The sequence below is a fragment of the Loxodonta africana genome, chromosome 15, assembly GCF_030014295.1.
Source record: "Loxodonta africana isolate mLoxAfr1 chromosome 15, mLoxAfr1.hap2, whole genome shotgun sequence".
Lineage (NCBI taxonomy): Eukaryota > Metazoa > Chordata > Mammalia > Proboscidea > Elephantidae > Loxodonta > Loxodonta africana.
Window position 1 is genome coordinate 48687903 of NC_087356.1, and position 22901 is coordinate 48710803.

A 22901-nucleotide genomic window follows, 5' to 3' on the forward strand; every position below is an offset into this window, starting at 1 on the left:
ATTGCTCTCAAGGTCATCCCACCCAGAAGTCTCTGTGTGGATGAAGCTCAGTGGGCAAGGACGGAGGCTGGGATGAGGAGACCACCTCAGGACAGACCATGGAGCCCTGCAATCTGCTTAGCAACCGGGGGAAGGGTTCCAGGTTAGTATGAAACCTCATCAGCTTCCTGAGTCTGGGGAGTCAAAGGAGGGGCCATACCCACCAGAGAGGACACCAGGTAGGATTGCAGCTCTTGCCTGGCCTGAGAAACCCCCACATAGAGGAGCAAAGAGCACGGAAAAAAGTATATGAATATTAGAGGCCAGAAAGTTGCAAGTTGCTGGCCACGAGCATTGAGTTCTTGAAAGATTATTTACTATAGATGTAGATTTGCCAACTCTAGTTTTAATGAAAATCTATTAGTTGTTAACATGGCAATACCATCTTCTGCCTTATAATACACTTATTTAAGAACATCTCAATCTCCCTAGCTACATTGTAAATTCACAGAGAAACTGAACTTGACCTTATATATTCTCACATTCCACAGTACCTAGCACAGTGTCACACAAGCTTCAGGGACTCAGAAAATGCACACTGGAAAAGAGACAGATTGCGGAAGGAGGCATACAAATATGCAGATAAAGCAAGCCAAGGGTTTCTTACCTGTTGAACATATGGCATGTAGTCTTTATCCTTATTATATGAGCCGTATTCATTCTCCACCTGCACAGCAATGATAGGACCTCCTCGGTGGTACTGAGACACAAGCAGATGAGGGTTTAAGAGTGAGGCTACTGGTGGGAAAGCCTGGGGTCTCTGGATCTGTTGCTAAAAATAACACCCCTAGAGTGGTATGCTTTGATCCAAGTTCCCTTACAGCTCTGGCGCTATCCCTCTTGTCAGGGGCCTATAGTCACCGAGTCTCTTCTGGTCACTTACAACTGCTGCAGGAGCTGTACAGTTTTCCCTTATTTCTCATAATAATTATCTGCTTAAATATGAGATCTCAAACCTGAAAATCACCTGGAACCCATCCTATCCACCATTCTACTTGGTAATTGAAAGAAGATCCCTCCTTCTCTCAGGATATGTCCCTATTTGTGTGCTGGATCCCATTGCCTATCCCTACCTATTCTGCTCGGGGGCTTGGGTTTTTGGATTGTTCCCTCTCTCTACTGTATCTTCACTCTGTCCTTCAAACTGACTGATTTCCATCATCATGAAAATTTGTTCAAAACCTTCACATCACAGACAGAGAACGAGAAGGAGGGGAGGGAAGGAGAGGGAGAGAGACAGAGAGAGAGAAGAGAGGAGAGAAGAGACAGAGGAGAGAGACAGAGAGAGAAATTTACCTCCAAGAATGTTTTCCTTTAGCTACAAGTCTCTTGCTCTCTCAAGTGCCAAACTGTTTGAGAAAATTATCAGTTGTCTTTGTTTTTTTATGCTCACTCTCTCTACTCTCTTACTTCTAACTCACTCCTTAGCCCACTGTAGTAAAACTTCCACCCCATGGTGCCATCTGAATACCATCAACATTGACATAGTTGTGCTAAATGTTAAAAAGCAGACCAAAATAGACACACTTTCATTTTCAACTTAATCTCTCAGGATTGTTTCACAGGCAAGTCTATCTATTCCCGTCTTCTTGAGCTCTCTTCACTGTCCTTAGCATCACTCTCCCAGATTTCCTCCTACTTTTTGGGCCACTGCTCTTCATTTTCCTTTGTCAGTTCTTCCTCCTGCCATCTCTTAAAAGTGGTGTTCCTCTTCTGTCTCTTTACTGTCTCCTTAAGTAGTTTATTCACTAAAAGTAATTGAAGGCTGTGCTCACCATCTATATTTTATTGATTCCAAATCCATATCTTCCACCCAGATATCCCTCTGCTGAACCAAAGACCTGTGCAGGTAACCTTCTCTTTGTCACCTGTTCATTGATCTCCCACAGGTAACTCAAACTCATTGGATCCAGAACTAAGCCCAGAATCTTACCCATTAAAATGCTCATTTTTTGTTCCAATTCAGGAGGAAGCAGCCCATTGTCCAAAAGGTCATCTCACTCCTTCTTAAGTCAACTACCACATCATAATATCAAGTCCCGTCAATTGTACTGGCTAACTAGCTTTCAGATATGTCCACTTCTTTCCCCTCCACTGTCACTATCCTAGTCCAAACACCATTGTCACTCTCCTGAATTACTGCAACCAAATTCCCAGCCCCCAGCTAGGAAAAAGCAAACCCAAACCTGTTGCCATCAAGTCAATTCCAACACACAGCAACCCTGTAGGGCAGAGTAGAAGGATTCCATAGGGTTTCCAAGGCTGTAATCTTTAAAAAAGCAAACTGCCACATCTTTCTCCCATGGAGTGGCTGGTGGGTTCAAAATGACAGCCTTTTGGTTAGCAGCCAAGCGCTTAACCACTACTAGCAGGGTTCCTTGCCAGCCAGGAAATATCCCTTAAAGTACATATCAATGAAGAAGCTCTCTAAAGTGAACATCTGATAACGTCATTCCACCGCACAGAGCAATTTCTTGGTTCCCAGTGCCTACAGAGTAAATGCCAATCTCCTTAGCCTGCGTACAGAAACCATCACAATTTAGCCTGTTTTCCTTATAGCCTCTCCTTTTGCCTCTCCCACTTCACACTCCACGCTCCAGACAAGCTGACCTTCTTTTAGTTCTTCCAACTCCTCATTCTGTCTCCTGTCATTCAGTCTTCATCCGTGTTGGAGACTCCTGACCATTGTCCCTTGCCTGGCCAATAAGGCCTACCAACCTTCAGGTGACTATTTAAAAGTTACTTTTTCTGGAAAATGTACCTTGACCCTCCCTTCCTCATCAAGGTCTTATTGTATGCCCACTATGAGCACCTGTGCCTGCTCCATAATGGCAATTTAATACTCGTATTGTAAGTGCCTGTTTGTCTCCTCTGTTGGACTATAATCTCATTGGGTAGGGACTCTATCTGTATTTCTCACCATTGTGAGCCTAACTCCTACACTGTACACAGTAAGAGGTCAATGATTCCTTATTGAATGAACACAAATCTAAGTTAATAATTTGAGAGCATTCATTCTTATTTTTGTACAATATCTTCTTTCATTGCGGAGGATGTGACTTCTAAAATCACCATCATAGGAGAATTCAGAGTAGACCTTATGAAATAAATACGATTAGAAGAATAAAGGTCCCAACTAAAGCAGTAATTGCTCTTCAAATACTATTTTTACTGCATAATTTAAACAATGAAAACAACCACTCCATTAAGAAAACTAAAATGGTATTAATTTGGTAATTTATCATTTTTTGCTTCCTAAAACTTTTCTGGGGTTTTCCATGCTCATGATTTCAATGAGATGTTTATAAATTTGCTTTACTGCACATATATGAATGGTAAGTGACTTTTATACTTGTGCCTGGTCTTCCAGATTCAAAATCTTTCTAGTTTTAAGGTTCCAGAATTTTTATTCCTGCCACCAAATCACACCTGCTGTTGTTGTTAGGTGCCGTGGAGTTGGTTCTGACTCATAGCGACCCTATGCACAACAGAACGAAACACTGCCCAGTCCTGAGCCATCCTTACAATCATTGTTATGCTTGAGCTCATTGTTGCAGTCACTGTGTCAATCCACCTCGTTGAGGATCTTCCTCTTTTCCACTGACTCTGTACTCTGCCAAGCACGATATCCTTCTCCAGGGACCGATCCCTCCTGATAACATGTCCAAAGTATGTAAGATGCAGTCTCGCCATCCTTGCTTCTAAGGAGCATTCTGATTGTACTTCTTCTAAGACAGGTTTGTTCATTCTTTTGGCAGTCCGTGGTATATTCAATATTCTTCACCAACACCACAATTCAAAGGCGTCAATTCTTCTATGGTCTTCCTTATTCATTGTCCAGCTTTTACATGCATATGATGTGATTGAAAATACCATGGCTTGGGTCAGGCACACTTTAGTCTTCAAGGTGACATCTTTGCCTTTCAACACTTTAAAGAGGTCCTTTGCAGCAGATTTACCCAATGCAATGCGTCTTTTGATGTCTTGATTGCTGCTTCCATGGGTGTTGATTGTGGATCCAAGTAAAATGAAATCCTCGACAACTTCAAACTTTTCTCTGTTTATCATCATGTTGCTCATTGGTCCAGTTGTGAGGATTTTTGTTTTCTTTATGTTGAGGTGCAATCCATACTGAAGGCTGTGGTCTTTGATCTTCATTAGTAAGTGCTTCAAGTCCTCTTCACTTTCAGCAAGCAAGCTTGTGTCATCTGCATAATGCAGGTTGTTAACGAGTCTTCCTCTAATCCTGATGCCCCATTCTTCTTCCTGCAGTCCAGCTTCTCCAATTATTTGCTCGGCATACAGATTGAATAGGTATGGTGAAAGAATACAAGCCTGACACACACCTTTCCTGACTTTAAACCAATCAATATCCCCCTGTTCTGTCTGAACAACTGCCTCTTGATCTATGTAAAGGTTCCTCATGAGCACAATTAAGTGTTCTGGAATTCCTATTCTTGACAATGTTATCCATAATTTGTTATGATCCACACAGTCGAATGCCTTTGCACAGTCAATAAAACACAGGTAAACATCCTTCTGGTATTCTCTGCTTTCAGCCAGAATTCATCTGACATCAGAATGATACCCCTGGTTCCACGTCCTCTTCTGAAACTGGCCTAAATTTCTGGCAGTTCTCTGTCAATATACTGTTGCAGCCATTTTTGAATGATCTCCAGCAAAATTTTGCTTGCATGTGATATTAATGATATTGTTCTATAATCTCCACATTCGTTGGATCACCTTTCTTGGGAATAGGCATAAATATGCATCTCTTCCAGTCAGTTGGCCAGGAAGCTGTCTTCCATATTTCTTGGCATAGATGAGTGAGCTCCTCCAGCACTACCTCTGTTTGCTGAAACATCTCAGTTGATATTCCATCAATTCCTGGAGCCTTGTTTTTTGCCAATGCCTTCAAAGCAGCTTGGACTTCTTCCTTCAGTACCATCGGTTCCTGATCATATGCCACCTCTTGAAATGGTTGAACATCAACTAATTCTTTTTGGTATAATGACTCTGTGTATTCCTTCCATCTTCTTTTGATGCTTCCTGTACCATTTAATATTTTCCCCATAGAATCCTTCACTATTGCAACTCAAGGCTTGAATTTTTTCTTTAAGCTGAATCACACCTAGACTGCAAAAATGCAGGCAGAAACATGGCTTCAGCTCTTCTTTTATAAGATGTACCTCAATTCCACACAGCAAACCCATAAGTGTAACATAAGGACTGCATCCTATCCTCTCCCGACCTCCGGTATCACTCACCTCTCCTAAAGCTGTACAGCAGAAACTTTATTCCTAAAATATCATTCACATTACTTCCCTTTCTGATCTCATTTCTTCTGTTTATAATTATCCAAGTAAGAGTAACTTACAGTTCAGAATTAATTACAAAGGGCTGGGTCTGTGTCCTTGTTATAATGTCCCCTGAACAGAAGTCTCAGATAATAAGTTTTTAGTCTACTACCTAATAATCCTGGTTTTTATCCCACCTCCAACTATATCAAGAAACAGCTTCTTAAAATAAGATTTACTTTTATTTAAATAATAACCACATGCCCCTCTTGTTTAGAAGGAGAAAGTTATACTTTAAAAAACCAAACAAAATAACATCAACTATGAAACAACTGCTAACTTGTAGACTGCAGATAAAATGTTCCATTGTGTAATGGACATCTATGTGCTGTACGTTGACACTGTGATGACAAAGGTATTTCTTGACAAATGCGTAAGGTGCGGGTATTCCATGAAGAAAGGAAAATGAGTGGTGTCTGGGCTCTTTACATTCTTGGGACTAAAGCAAACTGGAATGCATAAGCAATATCAGATATACTCACGGGGGGCAAAATGACACAAGAACCAAGTTATTTATCATTCACACCAAATGGAAGAATCTAAAATCTGTGAACAGGGAACTGGTTATGTGAATGATGATATATCTGCGGTATGGAATGCTATGCAGCCAGTATAAAGAACATCTACTGATATGCAAGACTTCCAAAATATATTTTCAAGTGAAAAGGAAAATGCCAAATAGTGAGAATTTTATCTGCTATATAAAAAAGAATACATATACATATGTAAATATATAGAAATATAATAATTTTCTTCCATGTGTGTAGAAAATCTCCGGAAAGACACACAAAAATATAATAAAATCGGCTACTTCTTGAGAATACAATTGAGTGGTTTTGGGACAGCATGGGAGAGGAGACTTTTATTTCATCATAAAATGCTTTTGCACATTTTGAGTTTTTTACCAAATACTTGTATAAACTGTTTAAAGATAATTTAAGAGTAAAACTTTTTGAAGATCAGTGAGTTTGGCAGGTCTCCAGTACATCCAGAACAACAGTAACACCCATGTGCTGAAAACCCAGACACCTTGCACAGCCCATCCTGTGTGATGTGGGTCCTTCCATTAGACTAGATCAGAAGCACTGGCAGGTAAAAGGACAGGACAAGTAAAAGCTTATATGCGTAAGATGAAAATCTAGAATTCAGCACTGCAAGGATGTCAGCTTCGATTCTAACACAGACTAAACAATTTTCCCTATGTGAATGTAAAGAGAGAAGAAAAGGTACTTTGGTTTACCTGTAGGGGGACTACCCTGGGAATCAGATGATCAAAATAGCGATCAACTGCGTCAACAAAGCCCTTGTTGGTTGTCCTCAGTTTCAGGTCAGGGTCTTGTAGCAACCAGCTGGGGGTGAAAGAGGGCAAGCTCAGCATTTGAGACGGGAAGACAAGAGTAGAGCTAGCTGGACAAGGCCAGGGCCAACGGTGACAGTCAACCCCTTTGTAGGGCTTCCTTCAGCGCAGACTGACTTCTTCGATTTCACCCCACAGCACTGGATCACCCAGGGGTCTGGAACAGTGCAAGCTTTTTGGGTCATTCTCTCACAGACTTGTGAGATTCAGAAGAAGATATGATCCTCACACCATCATGGTGCTGTACCTATTATGAAGTGCATTCACCTCCATTTGGCCAGACTGGGGGACTAAGCAGGGGCCAAGGCCTTGGACACCACGCCTTAGTGAGAGTTCTCACTGGATACTCTTCTCCACTCTTATTTCATTAGAAACATTTTTACTGAGCACAGTGTATGTACCTTAAAGACAGGATTACATTCCCTCAAAGACTTAAGACTTCAAATATAGTATAGGAGCTCACAAGCCAATAAAAACATGTCTTGGTTCACTTATGAGGTACCTGTACCGTGAATACCTCCTGCTCTAAAATACCCACTTCCCTCAAGGCCACGTCTTTTCAGCTCCAGAGCTGGGATGAGAGAACAAGGTTGTCCTAGAGAAGAGCAAAGTCTCTCATTCAACTCTGGGGAATCACAGTGCTCATCCAGAGGCAAGCAATGGATGAACAGGGATTTCTTCCAGGTCATACAGATAACGAGAGGCTTCATGGATTCTCGCCCTAAACCTCAGTTGTCTAGACAAAGAGCCAGCATCACAGGTGAAAGCATTAGGAAAAAAAAAATGAGAAGGAGGGAGGGACTGGGGTGCTCAGTCCAGTGGAGAACGTGATCTGCCACGAACAAAAGAAGAAAAACCACACTGAGCGGGCAGTCATCAGAACAAGTCCTTTCCCTCTCTAGTGCCTTCTCTTTGCTTCCTTCCTACCACATGAGAAGAGGAGAAGTAAGCATAACTCCCCTCTCTGTGGAGAAAGAAGAATGTGATCATCTTAATGCTTCCTCTCCTCTCTCACAAACTCGTCTAGAGGGCCAGTCCCTGAAATTCCTCAACTATAAAACGGGAGTGCAACAGACCCTATACCTCATGACATTACTGTAAGCACTATATGAGATGATATAAGTAACCTACATGGCATAGTGCAAGGCGCATAATACATGCTCAACAAAGGTTATTTTTATTACTATTAGATTAAGATTTTACTTTTAGTAAAGCAAAATACAACCACAAATCTGGACCCTTCCCATCCCTGCTCACCTGGGCAAGCCTCCAAGGTCAATCTCACTGCAGATATAGGGGCCTGGACGCAGAATCACCCACAGACCAAGCTCCGCGGCCATCCAGATAAAGGCCCTAGGGAGGGAGACAGCGTCGGTGACTCTCCTGACAGAAATGAGGCTGTCGGGGGATGGGGGAGGTGCTGTAGGGAGTGTGAGCCAGAGGAGGGAGGGAGGATGCTCAGTGCAGTGCACAGAATGCAGAGCTTGGAGTGTAGAGACGGAGCTGTTGGCTCCTCGCCTTGCCTCACTCTTTCTAACCTCTAACCAGGAGAATGAGGTTAGTGAAGCAAAGGCTGCAGCCCTCCCACCAGCAGAGCAAGGAATCCCAAGGTAGAGGTATCCCTGGGAGTGGGGTTTTCACCATCTGCACAGACCCAAGGGGAGCTAAGGAGGAAGGGCTCAGAGAGGGTGCTAGCAGGGTCCTAACAGTAAAACTGACCCCTAAAAGCAGCCCCTGTCCCAGCCAGGTGATGGGCCCACACTGCACCCAGGCCTCCTCCCAGGGCCTTGGGCAGCCTCTGTGGGTGCAGGGAGAAGTCTGGGCACAGAGGTTGGAGGCCCCGTCCCACCAGGGGTAACAAGTGCCCACTGGAGAGTGACTGGTCCTGGGTGTAACACCTTTCTGAGTGTCACAAGAACGTGGCTTCAGACTCTGTCTCTCCCAGTAATGCCCCACTGTTCCTAAGCAATCCCAGGTGCCACCTCTCTGCATCCCACTCAGGGTCTGGCAACAGAAACAACATCAACACTTACTCCAGATCCAGATTCCCAGAGAAGTCAAATTTGCCTCTTTCCGGCTCATGGAGGTTCCAAGGAACATAGCTGTAATAGGCAAGAGAGAAATAGGATACATAAATCCCTTATTTCTTTCTTCTGAATTCCTAGGTCATCCTCAATCCCAAGCAGAACCCGGGATAGCTCTACTTTGGAATAAGCTGAAGTTTCCAATAACAAGTAAATTTCTATTATATAAATGATTATCTTCAATATTTTCTCTCTTTATTGCCCAGTTTTGGTTCAAGCTGCCAAAAATTCTATGACTCTAGATTCTCAGATAGATATACAAATGCTCTCATTCACCATGTAGGGTTGCTTTGGGGATTAAGTGAATTAATATTATCCTGGGCTTAGAAAATGCCTGGCACACAGTAAACAGTATATAAGTGTTTACTGAATAACTAAAATTTGTTGTCTTACATTATGTTGGTATATATATTTAAGTTAGTGACACTGTGTTGTGATAGATATTTTTCACATAAATAGGACAAAGGTTTTATATTTTTTATTATTCTTCCCATTTATAGATGAGTACCTCGGCCCTGGGATATGATACTTGGAGGCAGAGTTGGAACTGAAGACCAGTTCTGTCTGACTGTAGAGCCCAGGCTTTTATTTATTAAGCTACAATGTTCATTTCCTTTATGCCATTAAATTTCACTTTATTGATACTGCTGTTTCCTTACATGCTTGTTTTTTGGTAGTGGTCTTTCCTCTATGTGTTCATCTCATGTACATAAATAGTTGTTTTAAAAACACCATGTAGAGATCCTCTCCAAGATGAGGGCATAGGTAATTGAACACCACTATCTCCATACAATAATTAAAGAAAACAGAAACAAAATAGAACAGACAATGTGGTGGAACTCAATGGATTCAGAACTCCAGAAATCAGCTCAAGAGATAAAGCACGTGGCTGAAAACTGAAGGAAGAGTGAGCCAGCCAACAATCTAGGAAACTATTTCTCTCTATCACATGGGAGCCCCTCCTTTTCAGCCCCCACAGCAGTAAGGGTGGACCAATTGGATGTAGACTGGGAGCTGCAAATGGTAAGCTGTGAACCATGCTACCTTTAACCCAGGAAGTGGCAAATGGACTTATGTTTGCTGATTGTTGTGTCATATTCTTCATATCAGCCTGGGATCAGCTAGAAAAACAAGAAACAGACGATCCTCACAGAGAAGCCAGTCTCCACCCACCTCCAGACAGGAACGAAAAAAAATTTTTTTTGTACTGCCTCCAGGCTTCATGAAATGGGAGTGATTTTAACTTAATGGTTACAAGCAATAGATTTCCAAGAGCAGATCTCTCTGAGAAAAACCTGCCCTGGAGACTAGAAATTCTGAATACAAAAAAAGGAATTAGAAGGTGGTCAAAATCCTCCCCTCCATCTAATCACCTACAAGCCAGGAAAAGCCTACTGAGATTATTTAAGGGCTCTGGAAACAGATCACACACTTAAATGAACTAGGTAAGTGCCTGAGGAATAGAGAGTCTGTTGATCCTTCCTAGGCGAACTATATCCATGAACCAGTTAGCAACCACCACTCCCTCAGCCCCACCACAAAGGTGGGGATGGCAATATGTGTTCCCAGAACACCTGGCTGGTGCCAGGATGGGGCAATGAGAACCTTCTCCCTTGAGGCTTTGAGGTTGCACAGTTTGCAGAGAAGTCTTGGTCTGGTGGTATCCTGAAGGGTTCAGACAAGTGGGAAGATAGTGGCCTTTTCCTAGCACCAAGTCAATGCTGGCAGAATCAAATGGCCAGAGGCCCTCTACTGGAATTTAGGGGAAAAAGAGAAAAAAAAAGAAATATACACACAATTACAATACCTGAGAAAAGAGAAGATTCTAAGTTCCATAGTTACCACAGTATAACACTCACATGTTCCAGGTTCAACAAAAATTATAAGGCATACAAGAAAATAGGAAAGGATAGACCATTGAAACAATATGAAGAAGCAGAAATCAGCCCTATGGAAGCCTACATAATAGACGAAATAGAGGACTTTCAAACCACATCATTAGCTATGCTCAAAGAATTTAAAGAACACACAAAAACTAAAGGAAATCAAGAAACAAAATAAGAATTTCTATAAGAAGATACAAAACATAAAAAAGAACCAAATGAAAATACTGGAGCTGTGGAATACCTTAACTGTATTAGGAAATGAAGGGAAGGGTATCAACAATAGGTTTGCGCAGGCAGGAGAAAAAATAAATGAACTAGAGGACAAAGTAATCAAACACCAAGTCCAAGAGAAACAGGACAAAAGAATAAAGAAAAATGAACAAAGCTAAACGGAATTGTGGGGCACCATCAAGCGAATCAACACATGCATCATGGGAATCCCAGAAGGAGAGGAGAAAAAGAAAGGGACAGAATATTTGAAGAAATAATGGCAGAAAACTTTCCAGATCTGAGTAAAGAGTTGGACCTGCAAATCCAGGAAGCTCAGAGAACTCCAAATAGAATAAACTGAAAGAGATCTACACCGAGACACTTTGTAATCAAACTCTTGAAAATTAAAGACAAAGAGAGAGTTCTGAAAGCAGTAAGAGAGAAGCCCAGTAATAAGTATTCTCAATAAGATTAACTACCAGTTTCTCCTCAGAAACCTTGGTGGCCAGGAAACGATGGAATGATATATATATACAAAGTGCTGGAATAAAAGAACTGTCAACCAAGAATTCTTTATCTAGCAAAGTTATCCTTCAAAAACAAGGGTAGGAGGCAGGGCCAAGATGGCAGAGTAGTCAGATGCTTCCAGTGATCCCTCATACAAAAAAGACCCAATAAACAAGCGAAACAATTATGTATATGACAAGCTAGGATCCCTGAACATCAAAGGCAAAGTTAGGAAATTGGACTGAGCGGCAGGGGGAGGGAAAGACAGTTCAGAAGAGGTGAGGACTTGTCAGACCTGACTCAGCAGGAACCACCACCCCCCAGGCACGGCTGTCATTAGCATTGGGGACACGATTTCCTCAGTTAGAGACAGTGAGCTGCACAGTCTGCTTGCACCTCCAGAGCCAGAGAAGAACAGTGCTCTCAGCAAAAGCTAAGTATTTGCATCTATTTCACTAAGCCCCCAGCCCCCAAGCCAGCTTCAGTGGCTGTCAATTTCCCTGGGCCCGAAATAGGTTCTGGTGCATGCCCTAAACCATTCTCCCAGACTTGGAGAAGGAATAAATTAACAATTGGGGAAAAAGGTAATCTGTCAGCTCCACTAAGCTGAGGAGCTCAGGACAGAAGTGGCTCTTGTCCAGGCACAAATGGTCTGTGGACTTTGAATACCTTTCACCCCTGCAGGAAACTGCATGGGCCCATTTCAAGAGATTAGGCCCTTGTTACTGCAACGGTGCATATGCTTGAGATCTGACTTCAACTGTTTCAGCTGTGCAGTGGACAGATGGGTTTTTGATATTTGACACCACATTGCCTATTAAAAAGGGTTCTCACCTACCCATATCAGGGGCCTGAGGACTGGTGGTTGAGCCCACATCACCTACCTACCCATGACAGAGATCCAAGGATAAGTGCTGCCTCCCACTCCTTACAACCAAAAGCATTGGGTGCTCATGGTCCAGCTGCAGAACCCACCCACATATGAGCTCCAGGGAACAGGGATGCACTTTCCTCACAGACATTTGGGGGGATGGTTGTCAGCTACCTGCCTTGTTGAGAGTGTGATCCCTGCTGCAACCAGATACTTGTGCCTACACCAATTACTCCTGCCCCTGTAAGACTGTAGAACAGAGCCTGAATTGATGACAAACTATCTGGACGCCCGAGCTGAATCCATGCAAGAAAATTAAATGGACTCCTAGGCTTATATACCTGGTAACAGCTCTAGCCATCTGGTGACAGGACGTTAGAGCTTCAAAGGTGAAAATAATCAAGCCAGCTAACTCAAGCAGGCTATCTGGGCATGTCAAAACAAAACAAAGCAAGTAACTGGGACACAGAAAGCAAACATAAAATGAATTAATACAATAACTTATAGATGGCTTGGAGACAACAGTCAATATCAAATCACAGAAAGAAGCAGATCATGATCACTTCAACAAGGTCTCAAAGCAAAGAATCAAGGAATCTTCCAGATGAAGATGTATTCCTGGAATTACCAGATGTAGAATACAAAAGATTAATATACAGAACTCTTCAAGAATCAGGAAGGAGCTCCGGCAAAACATAGAACAAGCCAAGGAACACACAGATAAAGGAAATGAAGAAATTAAAAAGGTTATTCAAGATCATAATGAAAAATTTAATAGGCTGCAAGAATCCACACAGAGCAATCAGAAATTCAGAAGATTAACAACAAAATTACAGAGCTAGACAACTCGATAGAAAGTCAGAGGAGCAGAACTAAGGAAATGGAAGGCTGAATTAGTGAGACTGAATATAAAACACTTGGCAACAATATATTCTAAGAAATATCAGACAAAAGAATTAAAAAAAATGAAGAAACCCTAAAGAATCCTGTGGGACACTATCAAGAGAAATAACCTACGAGTGACTGGAGTACCAGGAGAGGGAGGGATAAGAGAAAATACAGAGAAAAATGTTGAAGATCTGTTCACAGAAAACTTTCCTGATATCATGAAAGATGAGAAGATATCTATCCAAGATGCTCATCGAACCCCATATAAGGTAGATCTCAAAAGAAAGTCACCAAGACATATAATAATCAAAGTTGCCAAAACCAAAGATAAAGGGAGAATTTTAAGAGCAGCTAGGGATAAACAAAAAGTCACCTACAAAGGAGAGTCAATAAGAATAACCTCGGGCTACTCGGCAGAAACCATGCAGGCAAGAAGGCAATGGGATGACCTATATAAAGCATTGAAGGAAAAAAAATTGCCAGCCAAGGATCACATATCAAGTAAAACAGTCTCTTAAATATGAAGGCAAAATTAGGACATTTCCAGATAAACAGAAGTTTAGGGAATTTGTAAAAAAAAAAAAAAAAACTACAAGAAATACTAAAAGGAGTCCTCTGGTTAGAAAATCAATAATATCACATATGAACCCAAGACTAGAACACAGGACACAGCAACCAGATATCAACCCAGATAGAGATATCACACACACATAAAAAAGAAAATCAAGATTAAAAAAATGCTCAAAACAGGGAAGCGGCGATATCATTATGTAAAAGAAGACAACATTAAAACAATAAAGAGAGATTGAAAAATGTAGTCATAAATCTTTCATATGGAAAGGAAGTCAAGGCAATATAAAGAAAAAAAGTTTGGTTTAAACTTAGAAAAACAGGGTAAATATTAAGGTAACCACAAAGGAGACAAACTATCCCACTTATCAAAATAAACTACAAGAAAAACACAAAGACACAGCAAAAACAAAATCAACAACAACAAATAAGAGGAAAAGACAATATATAAGCTACTCAGCACAAAAAAAATTAAGTGGAAAAAAAACCGTGAACAACAACACACAAAAAAAGACATCAAAACGACAGCACTAAACTCATACCTATCCATAATTATGCTGAATGTAAATGGATTAAATGCACCAATAAAGAGATAAAAAGTGCAGAATGGATTGAAAAAAAAGCATGATCTGTCTATATGCTGCCTACAAGAGACACACCTGACTTAAAGACACAAATAAACTAAAACTCAAAGGATGGAAAAAAATATACCAAACAATCAAAAAAGGGCAGGAGTGGCAATATTAATTTCTGACAAAATAGACTTTAAAGTAAAATCCACAACAAAGGAAAAGAAAGAACACTATATAATGATTAAAGGGACAATATACCAGGATGGGAAAACCTGGTGGCATAGTGGTTAAGTGCTACAGCTGCTAACCAAAGGGTCGGCAGTTCGAATCTGCCAGGCGCTCCTTGGAAACTCTGTGGGGCAGTTCTACTCTGTCCTATAGGGTCACTATGAGTTGGAATCGACTCAACGGCACTGGGTTTGGGTTTTGTTTTTGTGTACACCAGGACAATATAACCATATTAAGTATTTATGCACCCAATGACAGGGCATCAAGATACATAAAACAAACACTAACAGCATTGAAAAGTGAGATACACAGCTCCACAATAATAGTAGGAGACTTCAACATACCACATATGGTGAAGAACAGAACATCCAGAAAGAAGCTCTATAAAGACACGGAAAATCTAAATGCCACAATCAACGCACTTGACCTCATAGGCATATACAGAACACTCCACTAAACAGCAGCCAGATATACGTTCTTTTCCAATGCACATGGAACAGTCTCTAGAATAGGCCACATATCAGGTGACAAAGCAAGCCTTAACAGAATCCAAAACATCGAAACATTACAAAGCATCTTCTCTGGCCATAAAGCCATAAAAGTAGAAATCAATAACAGAAAAAGCAGAGAAAGAAAATCAAACACTTGGAAAATGAACAACACTCTGCTCAAAAATGACTGGGTTATAGAAGAGATTAAGGATGAAATCAATAAGTTTATAAAATCCAATGAGAAGGAAAACACTATCAGAACCTTTGGGACACAGCAAAAGCAGTGCTGAGAGGTTAATTTACAGCAATAAATGCACACATACAAAAAAGAAGAAAGGGCTGAAATCAAAGAATTTTTCCTACAACTGGAACAAATAGAGAGCAACAAAAGAAACCCTCAGGCACCAGAAGAAAGCAAGTAATAAAAATTACAGCAGAATTAAATGAAATAGAGAAGAGAAAAACAATTGAAAGAGCTAACAAGGCCAAAAGCTGGTTCTTTGAAAAGACCAACAAAATCGATGAACCACTGGCCAAACTAACAAAAGAAAAACAGAGGAGGAAGCAAATAACCCAAATGAGAAATGAAATGGGTGATATCACAATGGACCAAACTAAAATTAGAAGAATCATATCAGATTACTATGAAAAATTGTACTCTAACAAATTTGAAAACCTAGAAGAAATGGTTGAATTTCTAGAAACACACTACTTACTTAAATCAAACTAAACAGGGGTAGAGCAACTAAATAAACGTATAACAAAAGAAGAGACTGAAAAGGTAATTAAAAATTCCCAACCAAAAAAAAAAGCCCTGACCCTGACAGCTTCTGGAGAATAATGCCAAACTTTCAGAGAAGAGTTAACACCACTACTACTAAAGGTATTTCAGAACATAGAAAAGGACAGAATACTACCAAACTCATTCTATGAAGCCACCATATCCCTGATACCAAAACCAGGTAAAGACACCACAAAAAAGACAATTACAGACGTATACGCCACATGAACTTAGATGCAAAAATCCTCAACAAAATTCTAGCCAGTAGAATTCAACAGCATATCAAAAAAATAATTCACCATGACCAAGTGGGATTCATACCAGGTATGCAGGGATGGTTCAACATTAGAAAGACAATCAGTGTAATTCATCACATAAATAAAACAAATGACAAGAACCACATGATCTTATCAATTCATGCAGAAAAGGCATTTGACAAAGTTCAAAACCCAGTCATGATAAAAACTCTCAACAAAACAGGAATAGAAGGAAAATTCCTCAACATAATAAAGGGTATTTATGTAAAACCAGCAGCCAACATCATCCTAAATGGAGAGAGTCTGACAGCATTCCCCTTGAGAACAGGAGCCAGACAAGGATGCCCTTTGTCACCACTCTTATTCAACATTATGCTGGAAGTCCTAGCCAGAGCAATTAGGCTAGATAAAGAAATAAAGCTCATCCAGATTGGTAAGGAAGACGTAAAAGTATCTCTATTTGCAGATGACATGATCTCATACACAGAAAACTGTAAAGAATCCTCAAGAAAGCTACTGAAACTAATAGAAGAGTTCAGCAGAGCATCAGGATACAAGATAAACATACAAAAATCAGGTGGATTACTCTACACCAACAAAAAAGAACATCAAAGAGGAAATCATCAAATCAATACAATTCACAGTAGCCCCCAAGAAGATAAAATACTTAGGAAAAAAATCTAACCAGAGAAGTAAAAAATCTATGCAAAGAAAACTTCACGACACTACTGCAAGAAACCAAAAAAGAAATATATAAGTGGAAAAACATACCTTGCTCATGGATAGGAAGACTCAACATTGTAAAAATGTCTATTCTTTTGAAAGCCATCTATAGATACAATGCAATTCCAATCCAAATTCCAATGATATTTTTTAGTGAGATGGAGAAACAAATCACCAACTTCATATGGAAGGGCAAGAGGCCCAGGATAAGTAAAGCATTACTGGAAAAAAGAACAATATGGGAGGCCTCAATCTACCTGATTTTAGAACATATTATACTGCCACAATAGTCAAAACAGTGTGGTACTGGTACAACAACAGATGCATAAACCAATGGAACAGAATTGAGAATCCAGACATAAGTCCATCCACATATGAGCAGCTGATATTTGACAAAGGCCCAAAGTCAGTTAAATGGGGAAAAAACAGTCTCTTTAACAAATGGTGCTGGCCTTAACTGGATATCTGTTCTGCAAAAAAATAAAACAAAACCTATACCTCACATCATGCACAAAAACAAATTAAAAATGGATCAAAGACCTAAATATAAAATCTAAAATGATAATGATCATGGAAGAAAAAATAGGGACAATGCTAGGAGCCCTAATACATGGCATAAACAGTATACAAAACATTACTAACAATGCACAAACACCAGAAGAGAAACTAGATAACTGCGAGCTCCTAAAAATCAAACACTTATGCTCAGCAAAGGACTTCACCAAAAGAGTAAAAAGATTACCTACAGACTGGGAAAAAGTTTTTAGCTATCACATTTCCAGTCAGCATCTGATCTCTAAAATCTACATGATACTGCAAAAACTCAACTACAAAAACACAAATAAGCCAGTTGAAAAATTGGCAAAGGATATGAACAGACACTTCACCAAAGAAAACATTCAGGCAGCTAAGAGATACATGAGGAGATGCTCACGATCATTAGCCATTACAGAAATGCAAATCAAAACTACAATGAGATTCCATCTTACTCCAATAAAAAGGCTGACATTAATCCAAAAAACACAAAATAATAAATTTTGGAGAGGTTGTAGAGAGACTGGAACACTTATACACTTCTGGTGGGAGTATAAGATGGTACAACCACTTTGAAAATCGATTTAGCACTTCCATAAAAAGCTAGAAATAGAACTACCATACGATCCAGCAATCCCACTCCTTGGAATATATCCTACAGAAATAAGAGCCTTCACACGAACAGATATATGCACACCCAAGTTCATTGCAGCAATGTTTACAATAGCAAAAAGATGGAAGCAACCAAGGTGCACATCAATGGATGAATGGATAAATAAATTATGGTATATTCACACAATGGAATAGTACACATCAATGAAGAACAATGATGAATCCATGAAACATTTCATAACATGGAGGAATCTGGAAGGCATTATGCTGAGCGAAATTAGTCACTTGCAAAAGGACAAATATTGTATGAGACCACTATTATAAGAACTCAAGAAATAGTTTAAACAGAGAAGAAAATATTGTTTGATGGTTACGAGGGTGTGGGGGGGGGGAGGGAGACGGCTATTCGCTAATCAGATAGTAAAAAAAAAAAAAATCAGATAGTAGACAAGAACTATTTTAGGTGACAGGAAAGACAACACACAATACAGAGAGGTCAGCACAACTGGACTAAGCCAAAAGCAAAGAAGTTTCCTGAATAACCTGAACACTTTGAAGGCCAGAATAGCAAGGGTGGGGTTCGGGGACCGTGGTTTCAGGGGACATCTAGGTCAATTGGCATAATAAAATATATTAAGAAAACATTCTGCATCCCACTTTGATGAGTGGCATCTGGGGTCTTAAATGCTAGCAAGCAGCCATCTAAGATGCATTAATTGGTCTCAACCCACCTGGGGCAAAGGAGAATGAAGAACACCAAAGACACAAGGTAATTATGAGCCCAAGAGACAGAAAGAGCCACACGAATCAGAGACTACATCAACCTGAGACCAGAAGAACTAGATGACTGATGACTGTCCTGAGAGGGAACACAACAGAGAATCCCTGATAGAGCAGGACAGCAATGGGATGCAGACCTCAAATTCTCTTACAAAGACCAGACCTAAACATCTGTCTGATGCTAGAAGGACTCCAGAGGTCATGGATATGGTCCCCAGGCCTTCTGTTAGCCCAAGACTAGAACCGTTCCCAAAGCCAACTCTTCAGACAGAGTTTGGACTGGACTATTAGACAGAAAATGATATTGGTGTGGGAAGCTCCTGTCTGAAGGGGAGATGAGAAGGCAGAGGACGACAGAAGCTGGCTGAATGGACATGGGGAATACAGGATGGAGAGAAGGAGTGTGCTGTCTCATCAGGGGAGAGCAACTAGGAGTACATAGCCAGGTGTGTATAAATTTTTTTATGAGAGACTGACTTGATTTGTAAACTTTCACTTAAAGCACAATAAAAATTTTAAAAAAGGAACTTCTGGCCAACATGGTGCCATAGACAGAAGCGCCATGCCATGCCTCCACAGCAAAGACCCAAAAAACTAAGTAAAACAGACAAACGTCATTCCTGGAATCTGAAGTGCTAAATGAAGAGATAGAGAACTCAGCCAAGCACCAATTGAATAAGAAACTGACAGAGGACAGAGAGCAAAGAGAGATATGTGTGGAGGGCCCCATCAGCTAATGCAGCATGGATCCGCCATCTTGGACTCCAGTTGGGATCTACAGACAGAGAGCATGGGAAAGGAGCTTTGTGCAACTCCCAGCAGGAGACAGAACACCCAGTAACCAATGATACACACTTTCCCACACTGCATTCTCTGCCCAATGCTGTACCTCTCAATTTCCTGGCTGGCTGTAAGTGCAGTGTCCATGCCCCTTGGATTCGCCCCACCCATTTTGGAGATCAGCGGACAGAGTACGGGAAAGCAGTTTCATGAAGTTCCCAGCAGGACACAGAACACCTTGTAAGGACAGATACACGTTCTCCAGCTCCCTGCTTCCTCCCCGCCCCTTCAGCCTCCTCTGCTTCCTGCCAGCCACAATCTCTGGGCCAGGAGGCAACAGCTTTGGTCTCAGGCTGCTTGGATTCACCCTGCCCACTGGTCAGGCCCCTGAGCTGCTGTTGGTTCTTTCCGTCTCTTTTGGTTTCTTCTGTGACTCCTACCACCTCCCCCTCTTTTCTCCGGAACACAGGGCTCTGTGTGTCATCTTTGGTTCTTCCTGAAAGGCTGTGAAGCCACACTCTACTGGGAAATCACTCCTCTGGCCCCTGACACCATGCTGATGGGATCCCTGGGGCTTTTTTCCCCCTTGTTTTGCTTTGTTCTGTTCTGTTTTGTTTGTTTTCTTTTTGCAGCTTGAGACCCCCTTCTAGGTGGGCTGCACTGTATGGCTTATAAGCCACTCCCCCAATCTGCCCCTTCTAGCCAGGCTATGCCACGCAGCCGAGGAGCCACTTCCCAGTCTTAGCAGCCCCATCAGTGGGACTCCGGTACTCCTGGAGGCTTTTCTTTTTTTCTTTTCCAAATGTTTATCTATTTTTTTTTCTTTTTTCCTGTCTTTTTTTTTTTTTCCTTTTTGCTTTTCTCCATTTCTTGGTTTCTTATCTCTCCACTCCAATGACAAGCTCCCTTAGCACTCTTTCCTTTTACTCTCTTTCTTTGTTCACTTGTTTTTGGCCCCCATTTTTCTCTCCTCTCTCTCCTCTTTCCCATATCCCTATTAGCTCCACACATCACAATCTCCCCCCTCTTTCCTGCCTACCTGCACTGTGCACTGAACATCACACCCTCAAGCAGCACAGGCATGATCTACTGGAACCTGCCCAGCACTGATTCCTGGCCAGCCCTGTTGGCCCTAGTACGTGCCACAAACAACTCATCCCAGTCCCTCCCCTTCAGCTGGGCCTGCCCTGCTGCACCATAGCTGAATGACTGGCCCTGCCCAATGGACAAGGAGGTGAAAAGTATTGTGACTACAGATGAGCAAACAACAAAGAATGCATGACCCGCCTGCTCAGGTACAACCAAATAAAACAAAAAAGCAGGATGAAACAAACCTACAACCAAGAAATGAAGAAAATAACTACTGAATGTCCCGAAGACAGCAGGCAAGATCAAAACATATAAAAATACAGGATAGGATGGTTCCAGTAGGCATCCAAAATAAAACACCAGCTGACTTTCCAGTAGAAGAAAAGGCACTAGAACTACCTGACAGGGGATTCAAATCTTTAATATTCAGAGCAATCCAAGGGTTAAAGGAAAAAGAGACAAAAATGATGAAAAAATAGAAAAAATTATAGAAAACACAGACAAAAAATGGAACAATTCAGGAAAGTAATACAGGAAAAAAATGCCAAAATAGATTCACAACTAGAAATCAAACAAAAACAACAATTAGAAATCCAAAAGATAAACAAGATTTCAGAAATGGACAGTGTCATAGCAGGGTTGAGAAGCAGGTTTGAAACTATGGAAGACATAATCAGTGAAATTGAAGACAAACACTTGGATACAACTCTGTGAGGAAAAATCAGAAAAAAACAACAAAGAAAAATGAAGAAACCCTGAGAATTATGTGGGATACCATTAAAAGCAAAAATTTGTGAGCGATTGGAGTTCCAGAACAGGAAAAGAAAATGGAAAACACAGAGAGGGTCGTTGAACAATTGCTGACAGAAAACTTGCCTAATATCATGAATGATGAAAAGCTGATCATCCAAGAAGCTCAACGAACTCCATATAGGATAGACCCCAAAAGAAAAACACCAAGGCAAATCATAATCACACTCACTAAAACCAAAGAAAAAATCCTGCGAGTAGCTCAAGAAGAACAAAAAGTCATATACAGAGGAGAAACAATAAGACCAAACTCTGATTATTTGGCAGAAACTATGCAGGCAAGAAGGCAATGGGATGACATATATAAAACCTTGAAAGAAAAAAAACGCCAACCAAGAATAATATATCCTCCAAAATTTTCTTTCAGATACGATGGTGAAATTAGGACATTTCCAAATAAACAGAAATTAAGGGAATATGTGAAAACCAAACCAAACTTATAAGAGTTACTAAAGATAGTCCTTCGGTCTGAGAACAAACAACATCAGACCACAGCCTGAATCTAGGATGCAAGACTGTACCAGCCAGATTCCAACCCAGGAAATAAACTCTCAACGACTATCCAAAACCAAAACACTTGCAACAGGGAACCAGAGAGGTTAATCTGTAAATGACAACGTCAGAACAATAATAGAGGGAATAAATGGTGTAGGTATAGAACTTTCTAATGGAGAGGAAGGCAAGGAGATACCAAGTAATAATAGACTGGTTTAAACCTAGGAAGATAAGGGTAAATTTCAAGGTAATCACAAAGAAATTTAACAAATCTACTCATCAAAATAAAGAAGAAAAACATAAAGTCTCAATAAAAACAAAATCTACAAAAACAAAAGAGATGAAAAAGAAATCCACAAACAAAAGGAACTCAGCACAGGAGAGTAAGAAGGACAAAGAAAACAGATGAATCTGTGAAGCATCTCATAACATGGAAGCACCTAGAAGACATTATGCTGAGTGAAATAAGTCAGCCACGAAAGGACAAATACTGTATGAGACCACTACTGTAAAAACTCATGAAAAAGTTTTCATACAAAAAGGAATAATATTTGATGGTTACAAGGGAGGGGAGGGGTGGGGATTGGAAAACACTTAATAGACAAAAGGTAAGATAGTACACAATACCGGGGAAGCCAGCACAACCTGTACAAGACAAGGCCATGGTAGTTTATAGACATATTCAAACTCCCCGAGGGACAAAATTGCTGGGCTGAGGGCTGTGGGGACCATGGTCTTGGGGAACATTTAGTTCAACTGGCATAACAGGGTTTATAAAGAAAATGTTCTACATTCTACTTTGGTGAGTAGCGTCTGGGGTCTTAAAAGCCTTTGAGCAGCCATCTAGGATACTCCACCGGTCTCACCCATTTGGGAGAGAAGAAGAATGAAGAAAACTAAAGACACAAGGGAAAGATTAGTCCAAAGGACTAGTGGACCACATCTTCCGTGGCCTCCACCATACTGAGTCCAGTACAATT

General features: G+C 40.8%; 1 protein-coding gene across 1 annotated transcript in view; it reads right to left on the minus strand.

Moving 5' to 3' along the window:
- GLB1L3 (galactosidase beta 1 like 3) overlaps positions 1–22901 on the minus strand; it is a 63522-nt gene that overhangs the window by 31478 nt on the left and 9143 nt on the right. The window contains exons 6-9 of the mRNA XM_023557008.2: positions 8787–8855; positions 8011–8106; positions 6637–6745; positions 647–739 (exon numbers count right to left, since the gene is read on the minus strand). Coding sequence (XP_023412776.2) covers positions 647–739; positions 6637–6745; positions 8011–8106; positions 8787–8855 — 367 coding nt within the window. The remainder of the gene's footprint in view (positions 1–646; positions 740–6636; positions 6746–8010; positions 8107–8786; positions 8856–22901) is intronic.